Source organism: Petaurus breviceps, unplaced genomic scaffold, assembly GCF_028583685.1.
Source record: "Petaurus breviceps papuanus isolate PSGF00001 unplaced genomic scaffold, PetGlider_PUasm1.0 184, whole genome shotgun sequence".
In the NCBI taxonomy this organism is placed as follows: domain Eukaryota; kingdom Metazoa; phylum Chordata; class Mammalia; order Diprotodontia; family Petauridae; genus Petaurus; species Petaurus breviceps.
In genome coordinates this window covers 815,565-837,691 of record NW_027185793.1, presented here as the reverse complement: position 1 = coordinate 837,691, position 22,127 = coordinate 815,565, and the positions used below count along the sequence as shown (strand labels likewise).

General features: G+C 37.6%; 1 protein-coding gene across 2 annotated transcripts in view; it reads right to left on the bottom strand.

The window, feature by feature from the left end:
• LOC138161231 (large ribosomal subunit protein uL16-like) overlaps nt 1-13,972 on the bottom strand; it is a 37,851-nt gene extending 23,879 nt beyond the window's left edge. For both annotated transcript variants that reach the window (XM_069088049.1, XM_069088050.1), the window contains exon 1: nt 13,968-13,972. In XM_069088049.1, coding sequence (XP_068944150.1) covers nt 13,968-13,971 — 4 coding nt within the window. In that variant the 5' untranslated portion in view covers nt 13,972. The remainder of the gene's footprint in view (nt 1-13,967) is intronic.
• Between the last annotated feature and the right edge of the window lie 8,155 nt (nt 13,973-22,127).

The following is a 22,127-nucleotide window of genomic DNA, read 5'->3' as shown; positions in this document are numbered from 1 at the left end:
AAATGACAATATGAAAGGTTTAACTTATAGAAAATCTTTGATCATTATAATCTCAGAATCATATAGTACATTTGTTTAACTCTTTACTATTTCCAAAGAGTCTGGATCCTTAAGACAATTTGAAAAACAATAGATGTAACTATTATTCTCATTTTAAGGATAAGGAAATTGAGGTTCAGTGAAAGGGTCACAGATGTGATAAACAAGTGAAAAAGGAATAGACAGGTGATTTTCTCAAGGTCACACTGGAATACAAGCAATAGAACAGGAATTTGGATTTAGGCCTTCTGTTCCCAGGTTCAATGTTTCCTCTGCTCCTCTGCTAAACCCCACTAGACAGCATACATGATTTCTTAGGGAGTTCTGCTTGGAAAGAAGCGATATAGACTACACACTGATCTTACATTCTGAAAAAAAAGGCAGATCCTAGACATTGAGAAGAGATAGATTCTAACAGTACCTGCAATTACAAAAACCATATAATATTTACTAGTAATAGAAAAAGAAGTCTCTGATCATATATATGGTGAAATGGGGGAGGGGGATATATGAATATATGTGCGTGTATATATATATACTCATATAAAATGTGTTTATATTTACATATTATATTAAATATATATTAAACACATGTATGATATATGTACATGAATGCAATATAAATTCTCCTTGGAAGAGAACCTATGCAAAAAGGTTTGCAATAATATAGGTGTAGACTAAATTAAGAAAACTCAATATGCAGACATACACATTCTGATAGCAGAATGTAGCATTTTAAAGCTGAAGGGGATTTCAGAGCTATAACCCAATTCATATTTCTCAGATAAGGAAATTGAAGCCCAATGAAGTGACGATGAGCTAGTTGGAATAGACCTGTGATTTCATCAATACTGAGGACTTCAAGCAAAGAAAATCCCTCAGCAACTGCTCTGAAACTCATAATTTTAGAAAATTGCTAGGAAACAGAGAGTTTAAGTAATATGCTGTGGTCAGACTTGAACCCCGGACTTTTTTATCCAAGACCAGCTGTCTACGCATTATTCTACACTTCTACACCATCAATGCTCTGAGAGGTAACTGGCAAATATTGTGCCCAATAACAGTTGATGTTTGCTTAGCAGCTGAGAAAGCATTTTGTTATCTATTATTTCATTCTCACAACACATCAGAAGAAACAGTTTATAGATAAAGAAAATGAGGCCCAATGAACTTAAGGGGTTTGCCTGAAACCATATACAGCAGCTGTTAAATGGCAGAGAAGGGATACAAACTCAGGTCTCTTGGCTCTAAACCTAGCACTTTTCCCATGGATGGGGCAGCAAGGTGGTACAGGGGCTAGAATTCCAGGCCTGAAGTTGGGGAGACTCCTCTTCTTCACTTCAACTCTGACCTCAGACTCTTGTTAGCTGTGTAGCCCTGTTTGTCTCAGTTTCCCCATTTGTAAAATGAGCTGGAGAAGGAAATGACAAAACCACTCCAGTATCTTAGCGAAGAAAACCCAAATAGGGTCATGAAAAAGTTGGACATGACTGAAATGACTGAATAACAACAACACAAGATAGCTATAGCACATTTCACTAGGATGAACACCCAGGACATTTTTAGAAAGGTGAGCATTTGCTGAATTCTCAGCCACAAAGGATACTCTTGTTCATCAGATTAAAGAAACTAAAACTTCACTAAACTATTTTTAAAATTTAAGGGTTCCTGCTAATCAAATCCATTGTGCTTTTACCCTAAAACACAGAGCAATCTTTTCAGTCTCTTCTAATTGACTAAGGAAACATCTTTCTAATCAGGAAAGAATGATGGTAGAACTTAAGGACTGGTGACCAGAGGTAAGTCCTCTTAAAATTTAAAATCTTAAATCTAGGAAGGAAGAAGGGAGGGAGAGAGGGAGAGAATATGGAACTCCAAAATTTTTTAAAGAATTTTAAAAATTGTTTCCATTTAATTGAGAAAAATAAAATTAAAATAACAAAATAAAATTCTAATTCTTTTGCCTTCCTTGCCCATGCTAACCCAAGCCTTGGAGTTAAAAACTGGCTAAGCTGAGGAATATACATGTTTGGGTGGGAAGACAGAGGCCTGCTGAGAGGAAGAGATACCCTGAAAATACTTCTCAGGGGCTCAGAAACAAACCATGACTGTAAGAGTTAGAAAAAAAAATCACCTTTAGATTCCCCTGTGCAAACCAGGAATCCAGAAAGCAAATCTTAGAGTCCTACAAAGATCCTGAAGCAGGGTCACTTAGGAGATAGGAAGTAGGAAGATGGAGGAAGGATGGTATAATGGCAAGGGAACTGGAAGATCTTCCCTGCCACTTAATGGGCCTCACTTGGAGCACAACAAGAGAAGCTTACTTAGGGAAGGCTTATTTTTCAGGAAGGCCCACATTTTGTTACTTTGTAATTAGGCAGTGGGTCTCAAAGGTTGTGATGTTCTCTGACCCCTGGAGAAGGCTATATATATCCCTCTGAGGTAAGGCTTTGCCTTAGGGCTCCCTTATGGAGGAGTTGTGCAATCTGGCCAGATGAGACTCTAGGCAACCATTAAGCCCCCCAGCTTTGAAAAACCAGATGATGTAGCCTCTGTCTCCAGTAACTAACACTGTATGTATGTAATGTCAGACAGCTAGAAGCCCTGTCTGTTACTCTGTTGAATTGTATTATTTTCTTTGTATTTTTGTCTGCTTGTAATTTCTATTTGTATTTTCTGTAGATCAGGGTGCTGACTTTTTCCCCCGAACTAAGTAAAATTATATATATTTGATTAAAGTAAGATTGTTAACCCTCCTTTCAGTGGCTTTCCTTTAGAAAAGCAGATCAAAGAACCTCTGTTAGCAGTCATCATGGGTATGCTAGGTTGCTTACTGTTGCAGGTGGCAGAGCTCTGGTGGCCCCTGGAAGCTTCTTCCTTTCAACACTTTCTGTCTAAAATCTGCAGCAGAGCTTCCCTAAGGCTGTGGTCATAGATTGAGAACAACTTTGAGGCAGAAAAAAGCCCAGCCAGATAGAGCAACTTGGAGTCCAGCTCAGAACTCCCTGCTTCAGTCAAATAGCACCTGAGAGTCGTCTGCTCCTCCCCAGAAGCCTAACTTAAGACTATAGGAGCCCAGTCTGGGAAATTAGGTTCAGGGCCTTGGGGCAATTCCACAGAGACACTAGCTGTTCCAGACCAGCTGTGGTAGAAAGGCCCTAAGCAAAATACAGTCTGAATTGTCCGTGAAGTCTATGGTTAAAACCCAGCATGGAAGCATCCGCTGAGCACAGCAACAGAGGAAGAAAGGACTCCAGGCAGAGCTTACAGCAGGAAGAGGTCCCAGAGCCCTGTGACAAGAGGCCTTGTGCCCCTGGGCAGAGCCCAACACAGAAAAAGCTCTGGAGACCCTCTTGAAGGAGGGGCCTCATCTGGCTGGCTATACTCAGGACTAGGCAAGACCTGACCACGTCTTTGACTCAAGTACAGCTCCTCTGGTGCGTAAATCAAGGAAAACTCCAAATAACATGAGGAAAAAATAGTTATGTGTTTGTCCTTCATTTTTTAAGAGGACCATGGCATCAGGGAAATGATGACATGACTTGGAGTTGACTTAGATTTGAGTGAGGGAGGGCTGTGCAAGGTCACCAGCCTCATTTTCTCCTCCAGAACCCTCTAGGTCCAGTGACCAAATACTCATCAGGATGACTGGAGGTGTCCCAGGATGCAATGGGAGACTCTGGCCCTTTTAGGCTAAGGTCTTTTCACTTATTCAGATAGAGTGAGGTAAGGCCCATTCAGTGAATAGGCCTCTTTAAGAAGTGAGTCTAGGGATGGTGCTTTTAATTAGAAAAAAAATCAAGCTGGAGGGGAAGACCCTCAGGGTTGCTGTTCCAAAGAGAAACAGGTACCATTGACATTCACTCTTAATAAGGAGCACCCAAAATACAGCCATTGAGTGGAGTTTGGCCAGGGACCTATTGTGGTCCAGTCTTTGAGCTTCAGAGTGAACTGGGTTAGCTTGAGAGAAGCCCAGGGGCTTAAATCTCAGAAGAGGATAACAACCCCACAGCAAATCCAAGTAAAGCCTCAGGGAAGAGATTAACAAACAAACAAGTGGATGAAAACAAAAACAAACGAATGAATGAATGAATCTGTGTATATGCACATGTCTGCATACATGCACACCTATGTGTGCACATGTAGATACATATATGTATAAATATATATATATATGCCATTAAGGGTATAGGAGTACCTGGAGAAATGAAACAGCTACAGAATGGAGGAAAGAATATCAAGGAAAACAGATATCTTAGAACTATCAGTGGGAAACATCAGTTAAACACTGAAATGCTTCGCATTGGTTAGTATAGTGCCTGTCACATAGTAGGTGCTTAAAAAATGATCCATGATTGACCGAAATGCCCTGAAAATTATAATGGTCCAGACAGAAAACAACTTAACAAGACAATAAGAAATATCAAACCAAAACCAAAACATTAAGGGAGTAAAAAAAATCAAAGAAATATAATTTTTAAAAAACCTGGCCTAGAAAAAAAGTCCCAGAAGAGATAATGTAAGAATTATTAGATAATCTGAAAGCTACAACCAGAACAAAATCTGAATGTGATATTTCAGGAAATTATAAATGAAAACTGATAATAATTCTTAGAACTGAGGACAATATGAAAAAGAGAAAGGGTCCACTGATCACTTCAGAAGAAAACTCACATATGAAGACTCCTAGGAACATCAGAGCTGAAATCCACAGCTTCCAAGCCAAAGAAAAGCAATCTCCAAGCACTCCCCCCAAAAAAGACTTTTTTGTATGTACTTATGTAAGGAATACATAAGACTTAGCACCTATAATGAGAGAGAGAGAGAGAGAGAGTTTAGAATATGATATTCCAAAAGGCCAGAGATTAAGATTACCTACCTGGCAAAATGAAGTATAATCCTATAGGAGTATCTAGCACATGGTAGGAACTTAATACATATTTATTGATTAAATTACTGGAATAGAGGATTTCTAAGTGTTCCTGATAAAAATGCCAGAATTGAATAAACATTTTGAAATAGAAATTTAGGGACCAAGAGAATCATAAAAAGGTACCTATATTTGTTTAATATAAAAGGAATGTGTGGGAATGAATTGTTTACATGTTAATGCAGGGATTAGAAATAAATGTCTTTTCAGAACCTTAATATCTTTAAGGGTCATAGAGAAAGATAAAAATAATAGAGGACTCGCCTGTGGATGATTTTGTTCCATGGTCTTAGGAGAAGATAAAAAAGGAAGGGACAAGGCACTGTGCTGGGGAGGACAGAAGGAAAGTGGTGAAGGAAATCACTATTGCATAATAGAATAGAGGGGCAAATGATAAAGCATATATTGTCATGGAGAAAAGGATGGAGGGAATGGGCATTCCCATGAAACCAATTTTCACCCTAGTCAGGTAAAGAAAGATTGAACACAATTACACATCCTCACCTCATCCTCACACACATAAAGACAGAGATCTTGATATATAAATACATTAAACTCAAAAGGGAAATAGAGACAAGGACAAGAAAAGGATAATAAGAAAATAGCCAGGAGAAAAACAAAAAAATCTTAGCAGGAGGAATGTGAAGAAAAGGTTTAAAGGAAGAGAAAAAAAGTAAAAACCTGGAATCAGGGCAGTGTGAGGAGAAGAGAACTAGAACAGAGAAGAAACAGTTGTGAAAAAACCAATGGTTGCAAATTCTTTTATCATTTAGCACCATTAGTAAAAAGAGAGATGCAAACAAAGACAGTAAAATGTACAAGAAGAGCAGGATGGAAAGAAATTATCTGTCATATCTGTGAATGTGACTGGAATGAGCTCTCACATAATAAACAGAAGAGGATGCGAATGGATTAGAAAGCAGAAACTGACAATATATCATTTACAAGAAACATGTTTGAAAAACAAAAATCCACAGAGTTAAGGTGAGGGGCTAGAGCAAAATTTAGCATAATCTCAAATATACCTAGAATAAATAGAAATTTCATCAAATGAGATAGGTGAAGAAATTACATTATGATTAAATGCACACAGATAGTGAATCCATATCAATACTTGATATTGATAACAATACCATTATATGTAAATGTTTAAAATAAAAGTTAAATTGGAAGAAAAATAGTGAAATATAGTAGTAATGGACCTTAAGGTGCCCCTTCAGACCTAGATAAATATAACCAGGAGATAAACAAGAAAGAAGTTAAAGACATGAATAGAATTTTAGAAAAAAGATAGAGGGGCGGAGTCAAGATGGCAGAGTAGAAGCAGGTCCTCCGCATGGATCCAGTTTCCACCTTCCCCAATTCATGTAAAAGGGGACTCTGAACAAACTTTGGAGCTACAGCACCCACAAAATGACACAGAGAAGCTAACCTCCCACTGAGGACATCCCAGCAGACTGGCAGGAATCAGCCAGCACAGCGCTCTGGGAGGTTTTAGCCCCAGGGCTGGCCTGACCAGCTGCCAGCTGGAAGGACTCCAGATCATCAGCAGCTGTGGCGATCCAGAATATCAACACATAGATGCTAAGGACAAAGTGAGGGGTCAGTGCACTGTGGACTATGGGACCCAGTAAGTGGGAATGTGTTGGCTTTTGCCCCTGGGGCGAGAAGGCATGGAGGAGCCGCAGCTGTGCAGCCGCCCCCATGTGGTAGCTTCAGCTCCTGGTCTGCAGAGTGTAGAGGTCAAAGGAGCTGGGATTAAAACCAAGAGTCACCTACCCAGCAAAATGAGTTATCATGTTTCAGGGGAAAATATGATCATTCAGTGGAATAGAGGACTTTCAAGCATTCTTGCTGAAAAAATCAGAGTTGAATAGAAAATTTGACCTTCAGGTACAAGAAGCAAGAGAAGCATAAGAAGGTAAACAGGGAAAAGAAATCATAAGGAACTTATCAAAGTTGAACTATTAACATTTTTACATGGAAAAACAATAATTGTAACTTATGAAACTTTTCTCAGTAGTTGAAGGGATTAGAAATATATATGTCTATATATGAGGGTATATGGGCATATGAATACATATGTGAATGTGTGTATGTATGTTTACAGATATACATAAATAAAGGGTACAGGACCAATTTAACAGGAAGGGATGATACTTAAAAGGTGAAATTAAGAGGTGAGAGAGGAATATAATGAGAGGAGATGGGGAGAGACAGATTGGGGTAAACTATCTCTTACAGAAGAGGCAAGGGAAAATGGTTACAATGGAGGGGAAGAATAGGAAGGCAAAAGGGAATGGGTCAACCTTATTCTCATTGAATTTGGCTTGGGGAGGAAATAAAATACACACTAAATAGGGTATCTCACCCTATAGGAGAGTCGGGGGGAAGGGGATGAGAGGGGGGATAATGGAAGGGAGGGCAGGCTGAGGGGGAGGGAAGTTGGAAGCACCTACTTTTGAAAATGTATGGGATCAAAGTAGAGAATAGAACAAGTGGGAGGTGGGATAGGAAGGAGGAAATATAGTCAGTCTTTTACAATATACTATGTTAATGCTTTGCATTAGCTACACATGTACAACCTTTACTGAACTGCTTATCTTCCCAGTAAGGGTGGGTAACAAGGGAGGAAGGGAATGAATCTGGAATTCAAAGTTTTAAAATCAAATGTTTAAAATATATATATATATATACATATATATATATATATATATATATATATATACTATTATTAATACTATTTTACACGTAATTGGGAAATGAGATATACAGGCACTGGGGCATAGAGATCCACCATGCCCTCCTGGAAACATCGAAAGGGGTATGGGAGAAAAAATGGGAGAGAGCAGATTGGAGGAGTGAATATCTCTGTGGGACTGCTATTTCGGGGAGGTGGGTAGAGGAAAAATGGGGAGAAAATTTGTAACTCAAAATCTGTCAGAAATGAATGATGTAAATTGGAAGTTAATAAAGCATTTGAAAAAGGAAAAAAAAGATAGATCTTTGTCAATCATTAGTTAAAAATAGCAAGGAATTTAGATATTACTAGGCTGTATATGACATCTTTATAAAAGGTACTTAAAGATCTCATATCAGAGCATAAAGACCTTGCAAAAAAAGTAAAAAAATAGAAGTACTGAACATATAAAAACAAAATAAAATTATGTTCAATAATGGGCATGTAGAGAAATAATTAAAACTAACTGGAGACTAAGTAACAGAAATCCAAAGAACTGGTGGGCCAAAGAACGAAATTAAAGAAACAATAGAAAAATTCATCCAAAAATGAAAAAGATACAACATATTAAAACTTATGGGATGTTGCTAAAGCAGTGCTAAGGAGAAATTTTATATCTTTAAATGCTTTTGTCCAAAAAAGAGAGAAAGAATATATCAATGAATTTGGTATGTATTGAAAGAACAATAGATCAAAAATCTTCAACTAAATAACAATACATATTCGTTATGAACATTTAAAAGATTAATATAATTGAAAGCAAAATGACCATTGAATTCATAAATAAAACTAGATCTTGTTTATTAAAAAATAGTAATATAAACAGAAAACCTGATTTTTCTTTCTTAAAAAGAGAGAGAAACCAAGTTGATTATTTAAAAAATGAAAAAGGAGACCTTAGAAACAAAGGAAATTATTAGCAATTATTTTGCCCAATCATAGACATGAACCAAACTTAAAACTTAGAAGAAATAGATTAATACTTACAAAAATATAAAATACCCAGATTAATAAAAAGAAAGAAAAATACTATTTAAATAACCACTATGATGAAAAAGAATCGAATTATCTATAAGTGAATATTCAAAGGGGAAAAAAAAAACCTCCCAAACCAGGTAGATTTACAAATGAATTTCATCAAACAGTTAAAGAATAATGAATTCCACTACCACATAATCTGCTTGTAAAAATATTTTTTTAAAGCATCCTTGCAATTTTTGTTATGAAGATATGACCTTAATAGCACATTACTGGATTTATACTAAACATATAATAAATGCTTTCTTTTCTTCTTTCCTTCCTTCCTTCCTCCCTCAATCCTTTCTTTCCTTCCTTCTTTTCTTCCTTTCTTCCTTGGCAACCACAGGGAGAAAAAAAGAAACAGAGGAAGAAAATGATATAATATCCCTAATGAACATTGATATGAAATTTAAATAAAATTTATCAAGTAATTTACAACCGCCTATTAGAAATATCATACAACTTGGCCAGGTTGGATTTAAACCAGGAAAGCAAGGTTAGTTCAAAATACGGAAGATTGTAAATATGATAACCATGACAATATGAATAATTAAAACTATAATTATATCAATAGATGTTTAAAAAGCTTTGGAAAACCCAACATCCCTTTTTATCAAAAACTCTAGAAATCATAGAAATAAATGGTACGCTAGTTCCTTGTTGGTAGAGTTTTGAATTGGTCCAACCATACTGGAACACAACTTGAAAGTGTGCATAAAAGTCACCAATCTATACATGCTCTTTAACCCACCTAGACCACTACAAGACAAATCAGAGAAAGAAGAAAACATCCAATATGTACAAAAACTTTTAAGGCCATGTTTTTTTGTGGTAGTCCTAAAATGGAAAATAAGGAGATGCCCCATATTTGGGGAATGGCTAAACAAACTCTGGTATATGAATGGAATGGAATATGGTTGTGCCAAAGAAATGATGAACTGGATAATTCCAGAGGAAATTTGGAAGACTGCCATGAACTGATGCAGAGAGAAGTGAGCAGAACTAGGAGAACAATTACACAATCACAACATTATAGAGAAAAATGGCTTTGAATGACGTTAGAACTCTGACTAAAGCCATGTAAAATTACAAATCCAAAAGAATGAAGATGAAACACGATATTCATAAATTAATCTCTGCAAAGTCACAACAGGTGGAGGAGTTGGGATTGGAACCCCGGTTTTCAGATTCCAAATCAGTGATCTTTCTACAGTAACACAGTGTTTCAACCACATGCTCATTTTTTATCTTGGTTTGTATATTTGAGAACCTTGCCAAGGATACTGATACCTGCTGAGTATCCTGACATCACAATCAGATGTTTAAAGATGTTGACTCCACTCTGTTCAGTTGTTTGAAAGAAAAAAATACATAGCATATAAATGTAATCCCTTTTGTGCTATGGACTTTCTATATTGTGGGTGATTTATTTTCATTCTTATTTTTTAATGATTAATTATGGTGACATTATAGTCACAGCTCAAATACACATCATAAATGGTCACAAATTAATGTTCTTAGATATTAAAATCCATGCTGTCTTTCTCAATTTAATTGTAAGAAAAGGTTTCCTTGGGATTTGTTTCTTTCCACCTTTTAATTATCAAGACTGTCAAGATAATCCTGATATATTGTGATAGCAACAACAACTCATATTTATAGCTAATTGAGTTTTACACGGCACTTCCCCCAATACAATCTTGTGAAAGAAATAATACAAATTCTATTACCTTCATTTTACAGAGAAGAAAACTGAAGTTCAAAGATGTTAATTGACTTGCCCAAGGTCACACAGCTAGTGAGTCTTAAAGCTATGGTACAAACCCAGGACTCAACTTTTAAGTCTGGCCTCCTTCTACTACCCCAGTTACTTCTAACATGTAATTTGGTGATATAATGAAAATAGTCAAAAAGGCAAAGCTCATTTTTCCCAGTCAAATATAATTTCTTTCTTTAAGATGTGGGTGATTCTGAAACGGAACCAGAATCCACATCTATGCCTTTGAGCAGATTGTCTCCCATGCTCAGAATGCACTCCTTTTTTCCCCTCTGTCTCTCAGCATCCCTAGTTTCATTCCCAGTTCAGCTTGGCTGCCATCTCCTATATGAAGCACATTTTCATCTCCCTTCACCCCCCCCCCCGCCATTATTACTTCCCCAGAATATCATCTTGTATTTCAAATACACTTTATGTACACAAAATGCACACCTGTTGTCTTCCATGGTAGAATTTCCACTCCCCGAAGGAGAAGACTGATTTGTGTCTTTGCCTCCCTAGCCCCTTGCTTTGCCCCATAGAAGGCCCCTACTAAATGCTTTTTGGCTTTGTTGATTTGATAGATTAATAAGAAATAATGGTGGAGTCCCACAGCCAAGTAGCTAGAATTAGAGAGGTCTGAGTGATTTCTGATTTTTGAAAAGGAGGAAATCAACAATCTTACCTCTCCTTCCTATCTCTCCCCTGCCACACACACATATACACACATTCACATATACATACTCCATACTCCCACCTCCCACATCATTTATCCTTAACTGTCAAATTTAAGAGAATAGTCTCATTTATTTTCCCAAATAAGCTAAATATCAATACAAAAGGTGAATAAGATAGTAGTTAATGAAATAAAATTAGATGTGACAAGGCCATACCAGAGTAAGGGCCAGATTTGTAAAGCAGTTTCATCTTCCCTCACAAAAAAATAGAAAAATTCATCCAGCAAACAAATAGTAGAATCAAGGTTTGCTATATGTAGCAGTTCTTCAGAATATGCACAAAATGAGTAAACAATTCATTAGGGTCCCATGATCTTTTCAGGCTACTGACTCACTGACCTGAAAAACCTAAAAGGGGGTAGGGAGGGGGAAAAGAGAGGGTGTGAAAGAGGAAAAAAAAAACCAACTTAAAAATAAACTGGTAGGTATTGTGTGATTGCTGATACAGACATGGCCAACTCTGTGTCAGGCCTGCACTCTGTCAGCACACAGGCAGCTCTGCTCCCGGGTTTCCAGTGTTATGCATTATCAATTCTGAGTCTCTCGTCAACGCTTCCCTTCCCTCCAGAGCCCGAGGCATCTACGGAGCCAATAAAGCCAGTGAAACAGTGAAAAACTTAGTCATACTCGCATTTGGATCCTTATACAACATCTATGCTGTATTTGAATCCTCATTTATTCTGTTTCTTTTTGCCTTTGTGGGCTTGGCCAAGTCACTCTGGGCTTCAAAACCTTCTATGAAATGAGAATCTGGGAATAAATGACTTCCAAGATCCATAAATGTTACCCGCGTTTCCCCGATAATAAGACCTATCCCGAAAATAAGCCCTCCCCTTACTGTGTAAGATTCCTCTAAAATAAGCCCTCCCCCGAAAATAAGCCCTATTGAGATTGCTACTGTAGTGAAGGTGATCCCCTGCGCTACACGCTACATTATGGTACCCTCTGTATGCACCGTCTCTCCCCCTCCCCCCCTCGGGTGAAACGCATGCCGCGCTCCAAGCTGCATCCAATCAGAGCTGCAGCAGTGAGCGCGTCATCCTGTTCTTTATTGAATTCATTATTGAATAAAGGTACATTTTTTTGTTCACATTTACCTGTTTATTAAAATTGCTGTCAATGTTCATTAAAATAAGCCCTCCCCTGAAAATAAGCCTTCTGGTGTTTTTCTGTCCAAAAAAATTTAATAAGACAGTGTCTTATTATTGGGGAAACACGGTATGATTCCTAGGAGTAGCGGATCCATTGGTCATTTTTTTTTTCAATGAATTACCTGGTTATTTGAGAATTATCTCAACCAATGGCACTTAATCACTTTTGTTTCACAGATCCTTTTGGCAATCTGATAAAACCTTTTCAGAGTAATTTTAATGCATAGAAATAAATACATAGGATTCCAAAGAAAACTAATTATACTGAAATACAATCAAAGCATTAAAAAGAGAAACAAGTTCATGAACTTGTTTTACGTTAAGATTAAGAACCCCTATTCTATATACAGCCTAATATACAAGGGAAATTAGAGGTTTAACAAAAAGGATTTCTCTTCCAAAATTTACATAAATTGTCATTTCTGCAGTCAAGAAAATCAACAGATGAATATACTTAAGCCCCTACTCTGTAAATGATCATGTTAAACACTGAGAGAGTCTTATCCTCAAAGAACTTATAATCTAGTAAAGAAAATAAGATAAATATATAAATAATTTCACCATCTGGGGAGGCGCACCCCAATTCATGCATGAGTGCCATCAGATAACTTGCCCCAGGTTTAAGGTACTCTATGGGTATACATCTCATTCAAAAACCATTGCTTCCAAGTGCCTACTGATATACTTTTTTCCCAGTGAGCTGAAGGACACAATTAGTTCAAAATTGCTCTGTATTTATCGTGTGTGTGTTTCTGTGTGTGTGTGTGTGTGTGTGTGTGTGTGTGTGTATAAGTGCTAGTGCTTCCTCCTGGTCTCTTATGACCATTGCTTGATGGTGTTGTGCTGGTCCTGTCATTACTGATTGCCATTTCCAGACATGGCTCTACTGGATACAATACTGTTGAATTTCTCTCTGCTTCTAGTTTCTGGCTTCAACAAGAGCTCCCAGATGGGGTGTCACTCCATTTCCATTAGGGGAAGTGTGGACTCTCTTGTATCTTAGGCTCCAGAGGCTTAAGTTTCAAATCTTTTAGAAAGTCAGGGTCCTTACATATCCAGTTGTTGGACTACAGAAAAATCATTAGTTTTTCCTCCCCATAGGATAGTCTCTCTGTTCTCAAAGCCTTGCCTATGATAAGCTTTTCCTCTCCAAAAGGAGAATCCTCAGTCTTAGGGCCTTTGGAACATGGAGCAGCTAGCCAAGTAACTGGCTCACATTGTCTGTTCTTCAACCTTAACATCTTTATAGCTAAAGGCAGTGACTTTTACTTCCCCCAATCTACCCTTCCTTCTATTAGCCTACCCTCTCCTCTTGTCCCTTTTCCCTCCTACTTTCCTTCATGATAAGATAAATTTCTATACCCAACTGAGTATGTGTGCTATTTCATCTTTGAGCCATTTACAATGAGAGTAACATTGTTCCCTTCCTACCTCCCCCATCTTCCCCTCCACTAAAAGCTCTTTTTCATGCTTCTTTTATGTAAGATAAGTTACCCATTTTATCTCTCCCTTTCCCTTTCTCCCAGTGCATCCCTCTTTCTCATACCTTAATTTCATTTTTTTAGATAATTATCCCTTCATATTCAACTCACACCCATGTACTCTATGTATACTCCTTTTAGCTGCCCTAATAATGAAACATTTTAGGAATTATAAGTATTATTTTCCTATGTAAACTATGTAAAGTTTAATCTTATTGGATCCCTTATGATTTCTCTTTCCTGTTTACCTTCTTATGCTTCTTTTGAGTTTTGTATTTGAAAGTAAAAATTTCTGTTCAGCTCTGGCATTTTCATCAATATGCTTGAAAGTCCTCTATTTCATTGAATATCCATTTTTCCTCTGAAAGATGATACTCAGTTTTGCTAGGAAGGTGATTCTTGGTAATCCCTAGCTCCTTTGCCTTCTGGAATGTCCTATTCCAAGCTCTCTGATCTTTTAATGTAGGACTTATTAAATTTTGTGTTATCCTGACTGTAATTTGAATTGTTTCTTTCCGACTGCTTTCAAGATTTTCTTTTTGAACACAAGCAAAGTGGGATTTTGTTGTTTTCTTTCTGGAGTTGTTTCCCAGCCTCATGCAAATTGTAAACATCTGAAGGATCAATCTCCTTTCAACCCTGGTAATTCACAGGTGTACCGAGTCACATAGGTTGTGATGCCATCTGGTTCTGAGTCTATTAATCTAAAACTATATATACTAGGAGGTTGATATTTTACTTTGGGGTTCATTCACGGGAAGAATGTCTCTTTGTGATTTAGCCAGACAAGACTCTGGGTAGCTGTTGTTAAGGAGTCTACCAGCTTTGAGAACTCAGATGTTGGGGCTCCCTGGTCTCATTACTTTGTTTAGACAGTTGGAGTCATGTCTACCGGATCTCTGGGCTAATTTCTCTATGTTTCTCTGCTTACATTTTCTCCTTGTTCAGGGTGCTGACCTTACCCCGGAACTAGTGAATGACATGTATGTTTAATTAAAGTAAGATTGTTGACCCCTTTGAAGCTTTTTTAAAAAGCAGATCAAAGATGCTGTGCTAGCAGGCCATCCTGAGTGTGTTAGGGTGCTTGTTAATACAACCTGGGAGTTCTGAAATTTGGCTATAATATTGCTTGGAGTTTTCATTTTGGGATCTCTTTTAGGAGGTGATCAGTGGATTCTTTCAATTTCTATTTTATGCACTGATTCTAGAATATCAGGGCAGTTTTCTTCAAAAATTTCTTGAAAGATAATGTCTAGGCTCTTTTTTGATCATGGTTTTCAGGTCAAGCTATAATTCTTAAATTATCTCTCCTGGGTCTATTTTCCAGATCAGTTGTTTTTCTGACAAGATACTTCACATTTTCTTCTATTTTTTTCATTCTTTTAATTTTGTTTATTGTTTCTTGATGTCTCATAAAGTCACTGGTTTCCACTTGCCCAATTCTAATTTTTAAGGAATTCTTTTCTTCAGTGAGCTTTTGTACCTCCTTTTCTATTCTATGACCAATTCTTCTTTTGAAGTTCTTTTCTTCAGTGAATTTTTGTACCTCTTTTTCCAATGTGGCCAATTCTGCTTTTCAAGTTGTTCTTTTCTTTATTAGAATTTTACTATTTGGTCTGTTCTGTTTTTTTATGGTGTTATTTCCTTCAGTATTTTTTTGTGCCTCCTCTACCAAGCTAACTCTTTTTTTTATTATTTTCTTGCATCATTCTCATTTCTCTTCCCAATTTTTCCTCTGTTTCTCTTACTTTATTTTAAAAATATCTTTGATCTCTTCCATGGCTTTAGACTAATTCGTATTTTTTCTTTGACACTTTGGATGTGGTATTTTTAACTTTGTTGTCTTCTTCTACATTTACATTTTGATCTTCCCTGTCACCATAGTAGCCTTCTATGGCTTTTCCTGCCATTCAAACATTTTTCCAGCCAACTTCTTACCTTTTAACTCTATGCTAAACTGGTGCTCTGTTTCTAGAGTGGAGGGGACACTGTCTCAAGCTTCAGGATTTTTATTCAACTATTTCAGAAATAATTCTGGGGACTGTACATTTTCTTCTCCTCTGAAGTGGTATGATCTAGGAACAGTTGTGTTTACTACTCTCCTGGTTAGTGTTCATGTCTGTGAGTGACCACAAGCACTCTTTTCTCCTTGGAATTGTGACCAGTGTCCCAGCTCCCTTGTGACCACAAGCTCTGGTATGCTTGCACTCACCCTGGGACTGTGACCCAAACTTAAATCTGGGTAATGCAACAGAGTCCTGCCCTCAGTGTCAGTAAAGGGATCCCCGTAATAATATCCTTCTGATCAGCTGTCTGACCCCTCTCCCCATTATTGTCTGTGGGCCAAGAGGTCTGGAATTTACCACTTCTGCTATTGATTCGGACATCCCCAAGGTCTACTATTTGTTTGACTGTGCTCTACTCTCACCCTGATGCAACAGAACTTTCCTGCCAACCTTCTAAGTTGTCTTTGGGCTGGAAAATTCTTTCACCCTATTCTTTTGTGGATTCTGCCACTCCAGAATTTCTTTTGACTCATTTTTAAAGTGTTTTGAAGGAGTTTGGGGGATAGCTCAGTTAAGTCCCTATCTTTTCTCTGCCATCTCAACTCTCCTCAACATAAAACTTTCGAATCTATCCTGATTATTCATGTTTACTTCTGACCTTACTTCAGGACTCATGCATGCATTTTTCAACAAAATGATTCAGTGAATCTTTTGTTTCATTTCTTTATTTTTTGCTCCCTTCTCATTACCTCCCTTCTCCCCTACCTACTCCATTGGAAAAAAGAAAAATAATTTTTGTAATAAAATATGAATAGTTAAGTCAAACAAATTCCCAAATTGTCTGCATCAGAAAATGTATTTCTAAGTATACTACTTGGTTCTATCACCTCTCTATGAGGAGGTGGGTAGCAGGCTTCATCATCAAATCCTCTGGAATCATGGCTAGTCATTGTACTGATTAGAGTTAGGTCCTCCAAAGCTGTTTTTCTTTACAACTTTGTTATTATATAAGTCATTCTGTTCCTTTCCCTCTGCATTAGTTGATACAAGTTCCCACATTTAACTAACCCTTTCATAATTTCTTATGGTATAACAATATCCCATTACATTCCTATACCTCAATTTGTTTAGCCATTCTCAAACCAAAAGGAACCCCCTAGTTTCCATACAATAAATAGGGCTGTTATAAATATTTTTGTACATATAACTCTTTTCCTTCTTTCTTTGATCTCATTGGAAGTATGAGCCTAGTAATGCTATCATTGAAGCCAGTAAATTCACTTGATTTTTTCCTTAAATTCAGCCAATCCACTGTCTGAGCTAAATGTTAACTTATTTCTTCATTTCTTGGTAACAATGAATTAGGTTTTAAATGTCTCAAGCCTTAAAGAATCCATTCCTCTAGTCACTCTCTGTCCTTACAAATACCCCTCTCCCATTTCTCTGGTGCATTCCTAACAGTGAGCTCTTTTCTAGTACTTGACCAAGAATTGAGAGAGAAGTTTTGTCTTCATCCTTGGTCATTAAATGAGAAAGATCATTCTTCCCTGACTGTTCTAAGATTTACTTCCCAGAGGTTCAAACCTTCTGTCTTGGGGGAAGCTAGGTGGTACAGTGAATAGAGCACCAATCCTATAGTCAGGAGGACATGAGTTCAAATCTGGCATCAGACAATTGAAATACATACAGGCTGTGTGACCTTGGCAAATCACTTAACCCCAATTGTCCTGCTTCCTCTCCTCCAAAAAAAAAAAACACCCTCCTCTCTCCCTATTTTCTCTCTATTATCTCTCCTTATTTTAAAGACCCAGAGCTCCACCCTCCTGGTAGTTCCTTCTCTCTTACTTTTAACTCTTTCTTTTCTATCTTAGTTACAGCAATTTCTCTAGTTACTTATATAGTTGACACTGTCATACACATGGAGCTGTTTTCCCTTTTCATTTTATCCAGGACTATGGGCTCCTCACTGGAAGCTATTAGACACAGAGTCACTCAATCTAAGCCACAATAATCTCTTACAATGAGCCTGACTTCTTTCTACACTTCTAGGGTTCCATTCTCTTTCAAGTTTCTCTTCTTGCTCAAAACCTAGGACCTTGTTAGCCTCCTCACTAGTTTTCTTGGACCTCAGAGCCTGGGAATATAGTAGATAGGGTGCTGGACCTGGAGTCAGGAAGACCTGAGTTAATTCCAGTCTCAGACACTTGCCAGCTGTATGACCCTGACCAGTTCACTTAATCTCTGTCAGCTTCAGTTTCCAAATCTGTAAAATGAGGATAATAGCACCTGAAATGAGAATATTAGTAAAGCTGCAAACCTTAAAGCACTATATAAATGCTCATTGTTGTTAGAATTATTATTATTTTTGTTTATTTATTATTCCAGTTTCCAGGTCTCCCTGGTCAACAGGTAATTTTAAGGTGGCTAGAGCAAATGCCACTTTGGACAACTAAATTAGTGTGGTGAAATAGAAACAACATTGGCTTTGGCATCACAGGAGCTTGTGTTCAAATCCTGACTCTGATTCTTGCTCCCTCTGAGACCTTAAGCAAGTAATGAATTCCCCAGTGCTTGGTTTTCTTATTTGTAAAATGAAGGACTTGGATTAGGTGGCCTCTGAAGCATCTTCTAGATCTATATCTATAAATGTCTTTTCCTCTTACCCAAATCTTACTATGTCCTTGAGCTTCAGGCTGATGAGTCATGTTTCATATCCCTAAACTCCCATTTTCACAAGAAAAGTAATACTTGGCACATGGAGAACATACTGTAATAGCAACCATACATTATATAACATCAAATGTATTCCCTACTCCAATAAATGTAGAATCTGTCAGCATAATAATAAAAAAACACCTCCTTATTCTATTAAACCCTAGTTTAGAACACTGGATTTATCCATTATCCTCCACTCTCCCTCATCACCACCACCATCCAATGCAGTTAACTCACTCTTAACCCTCTCCTGTCTACCCCCTTTTCTGCACCCAAACATCTAGAATCCTGGCAGACGCCCTCTCTTCTCACCTAGATAACCAGAAAATTGCTAATTAGTCTCCCTGCCCCAGATCTTTCTCATCTGCAATTCATCCTCCACTTAGTTACCAAATAGCCGGTCAGTCAATAAGCATTTATTAAGTGTCTATAATGTACCCAGGCACTGTGCTAAGTGATGGGGAAACAAAAAGAGGTAAAAGACAACCCTTGCTCTCAAGGAGTTTACAGTCTAATGGAGGAGATGAGCAAACAAATCTGTACAAACTATATACTTGATAAATAGGAAATAATTAAGAAAGGGAAGAATTAAGTGGGATTAGGAAAGTTTTCCTCTAGAAAATGAGATTTTAGAAGAAAACTAAGAAAGCTAGGAGGCAGGGATAAGGAGGGAAAGCATTCCAGACTGGGGGTGGGAGAGAGCCAGAGAAAATGCCCAGAGCCAAAAAAAATGGAGAGTCTTATTTGTGGAACAGGAAGGAAGCTAGTGTCCCTTGATTTAAGAATGTATGATGAGGAGTGAGGTGTAAGACTGGAAAGGTGAGTGGGTGAGGGGAAGAGAGATGATGAAGCGCTTTGGAAACCAAACAGAGAATTTTTATTTGATCCTGGAGGTGATAGGGAATCACTGGATTTTATTGAGTGGGGATGAAGGGGTGACATGGTTGGACCTGTGCTATTAGGAAAATCACTGTGGTGACTGAATGGAAGATGGATTGGAGGGGGGAAAATTGAAGCATGCCAACTTACCAGCAAGCTATTGCAATAGTCCAAACATAATATGATGAGGACCTGCCCTAGGGTGATAGAAGCACGAAAGGACAGAAGGAGATACAGCTTCCCTTTCAGGAATGTCAGAGGCCTTCATAACCAGCACCTTAATTTTGCAAATGGGGAAATTGAGGTCTGGAGAGATTAAGTGACTTGTCCAAGGTCATCCACTCTATTCAGTTCCACCAAGTCTTGGTGGTTCTTCTTTTGACAGATCTCTCAAATGCATACCTTCTTGTCATTATCACTGTCAAAAGCTTAGTCCAGGACTCTTTCACCTTGAACCCAGATTATTGGGATGAATTCCATACACTGATGTCATGTTCTCTTTCTAAAACAACACTTCAATTGCCCTACTTCAAAACCTTTAACAAGTTTCCATTATTTTTGTCAAAATCTTCTGCCATTCAAGACTCTTATTCCAATCCCACCAAAATTATCCAATTTTACTTTTACTGTATCCCAACATAGAGTCTCTGCTTTTTCTCAATGTCTTCTTTGAGCCCTAAAAATGGCATGCTCATTCTTGCCTCTGAACCACTGTTTATGGTGTTTATCAAAGGTAGGCTTAATTCATTCTTCTCTCTCTTCTGGTCCATATCTTACCCATCTTTTATGTTCCTCCAAGGAACCTTCCCATTTATTCTAGACCAAATTAATTTCTCTAAATTGATATTATATGGCACCTGGTCGTTTCAAGCAAGAACTGTAACACCCAGCAGTATAGTCTATAGCAGTGACAAATCTACCCTCTCCCTTAGCTCACAGTAATTGGGATGTTTGTAAGTACCTAAAATTTCTGCTTGTTTCGTTCTTTTTAAATTTTATTTTTTGGTTTTTTAGAGGGGGGAATGCAGGGCAATTGGGGTTAAGTGACTTGTCCAAGGTCGCATGGCTAATAAGTGTTAAGTGTTTGAGGCTGGATTTGAATTCAGGTCTCCTGAAGCCAGGGCCAGTGCTCTATTCACTGTGCCACCTAGCTGCCCCTACTTATTTCATTCTTGAAGCTAAAGCTAGTGAGGGTGAATTCTGCCCTGCTTGGGAGAAAAGAATTGAGATATGATTGCCACTTCAGTCACACATGTGTGAATTCACTTTTTTTGCTATTCTTTTATCTAATTCAATTAAACTGTTTACTAAAATAATTCCATTATACAAAATTATTTCAACCAGAACTGTGAAGGGAAGGATGTGGTTAAGTAGGTAAAAGCCAAGACATTTTGATTGGTAAATAAATGCCTCAGTGAGCAGGGGACAAAGCTGATGGGTGAGCTGATAAGAGAGTTACTAGGTACCTTGAGGATATTAACCTTGACTGACACCCACAGTATTCTCTAATACCAGTGACATGTGCAAACTTGTTTGGGTCAATTTTTTTTTAGAATTCAATTTTCTTTAGAAGTTTTCAGGTTATATTTCTTCATGACTGAAGATATTTTTCTTTTGGTTGGAATATTTTTCTCATTTTTTTCCTGCTTTATACTGTATTGACAGTTCAGAGTCATATTATTCCTCTTGGGATTACTTTCATGAAGTGAAGAACATTTCTCCTTGTGCCTCTAATTTTATACTATTGCTTCTGTTCATATGGTATTGTTGTAGGGTGTTGCTTATCATTGTTATATGGTTCTATGATAAAATTTTCACATTGGTTGAGTTGCTGCATGTGATTTAAGTAAGAAAATCAGCAAAATAGTGTACAATAGTGTACTTAGAGTTTCACAGAAGACACTGGGTGTTGGAGTGTCCATTGATATTGGGGACAAAAACATCAAGAGAGCTCTTTGTGTTCCTATGAATAATTTGTAGAGACCTAGAGCACTTCCTAAATTGTGCCAAAATGAAAAAGAAACTGTCCCTTCTATAAATTAGTTTAACCTATAGTACATTGCAGCATCCTTGGAGAGAAAAAAATTGGAAAGAGTGTCTCTAGAATGATCACAAGATCCATGGATAAAAAGATCCTACAGAGAGTAAAAAATGGTCAAATAATGAGGGATTATTTGAGGAGAGAGGGCAGGATTTCTTGTGAGATCAATACTTATGGGATGAGCACCAGCTAGAGATGGAGTTCAAATTATATTCATACAAATTTGTGGACCTCATTACCCCAAGTTTGGAAAGTTCTTTTGTTTTTGTTTTCTTTTGTAAAGAGAAACTCATGTCATACTAAGGAGAAACCATTCAAGTACTAGATATTGTCATTTTTCAGTCACATTCAACTCTTCATGATGGGATTTTCTTGGCAAAGATACTAGAATGGTTTGCCATTTCTACAACTTATTTTACCGATGAGGAAACTGAGGCAGACAGGGTTAAGTGACTTGTCCAGGGCCTACTTATAGCTAGTAAGTATCTGAGGTTAGATTTGAATTCATGAAGATGAGTCTCCCTGACTCTAAACCCAGTGCTCTATCCACTGTACCACCCAGCTACCCCTAATAATAGATAGGGTATCATCAGATACTAGAGGCTGCTGTGAAATGTTACTAGTAATCCTCA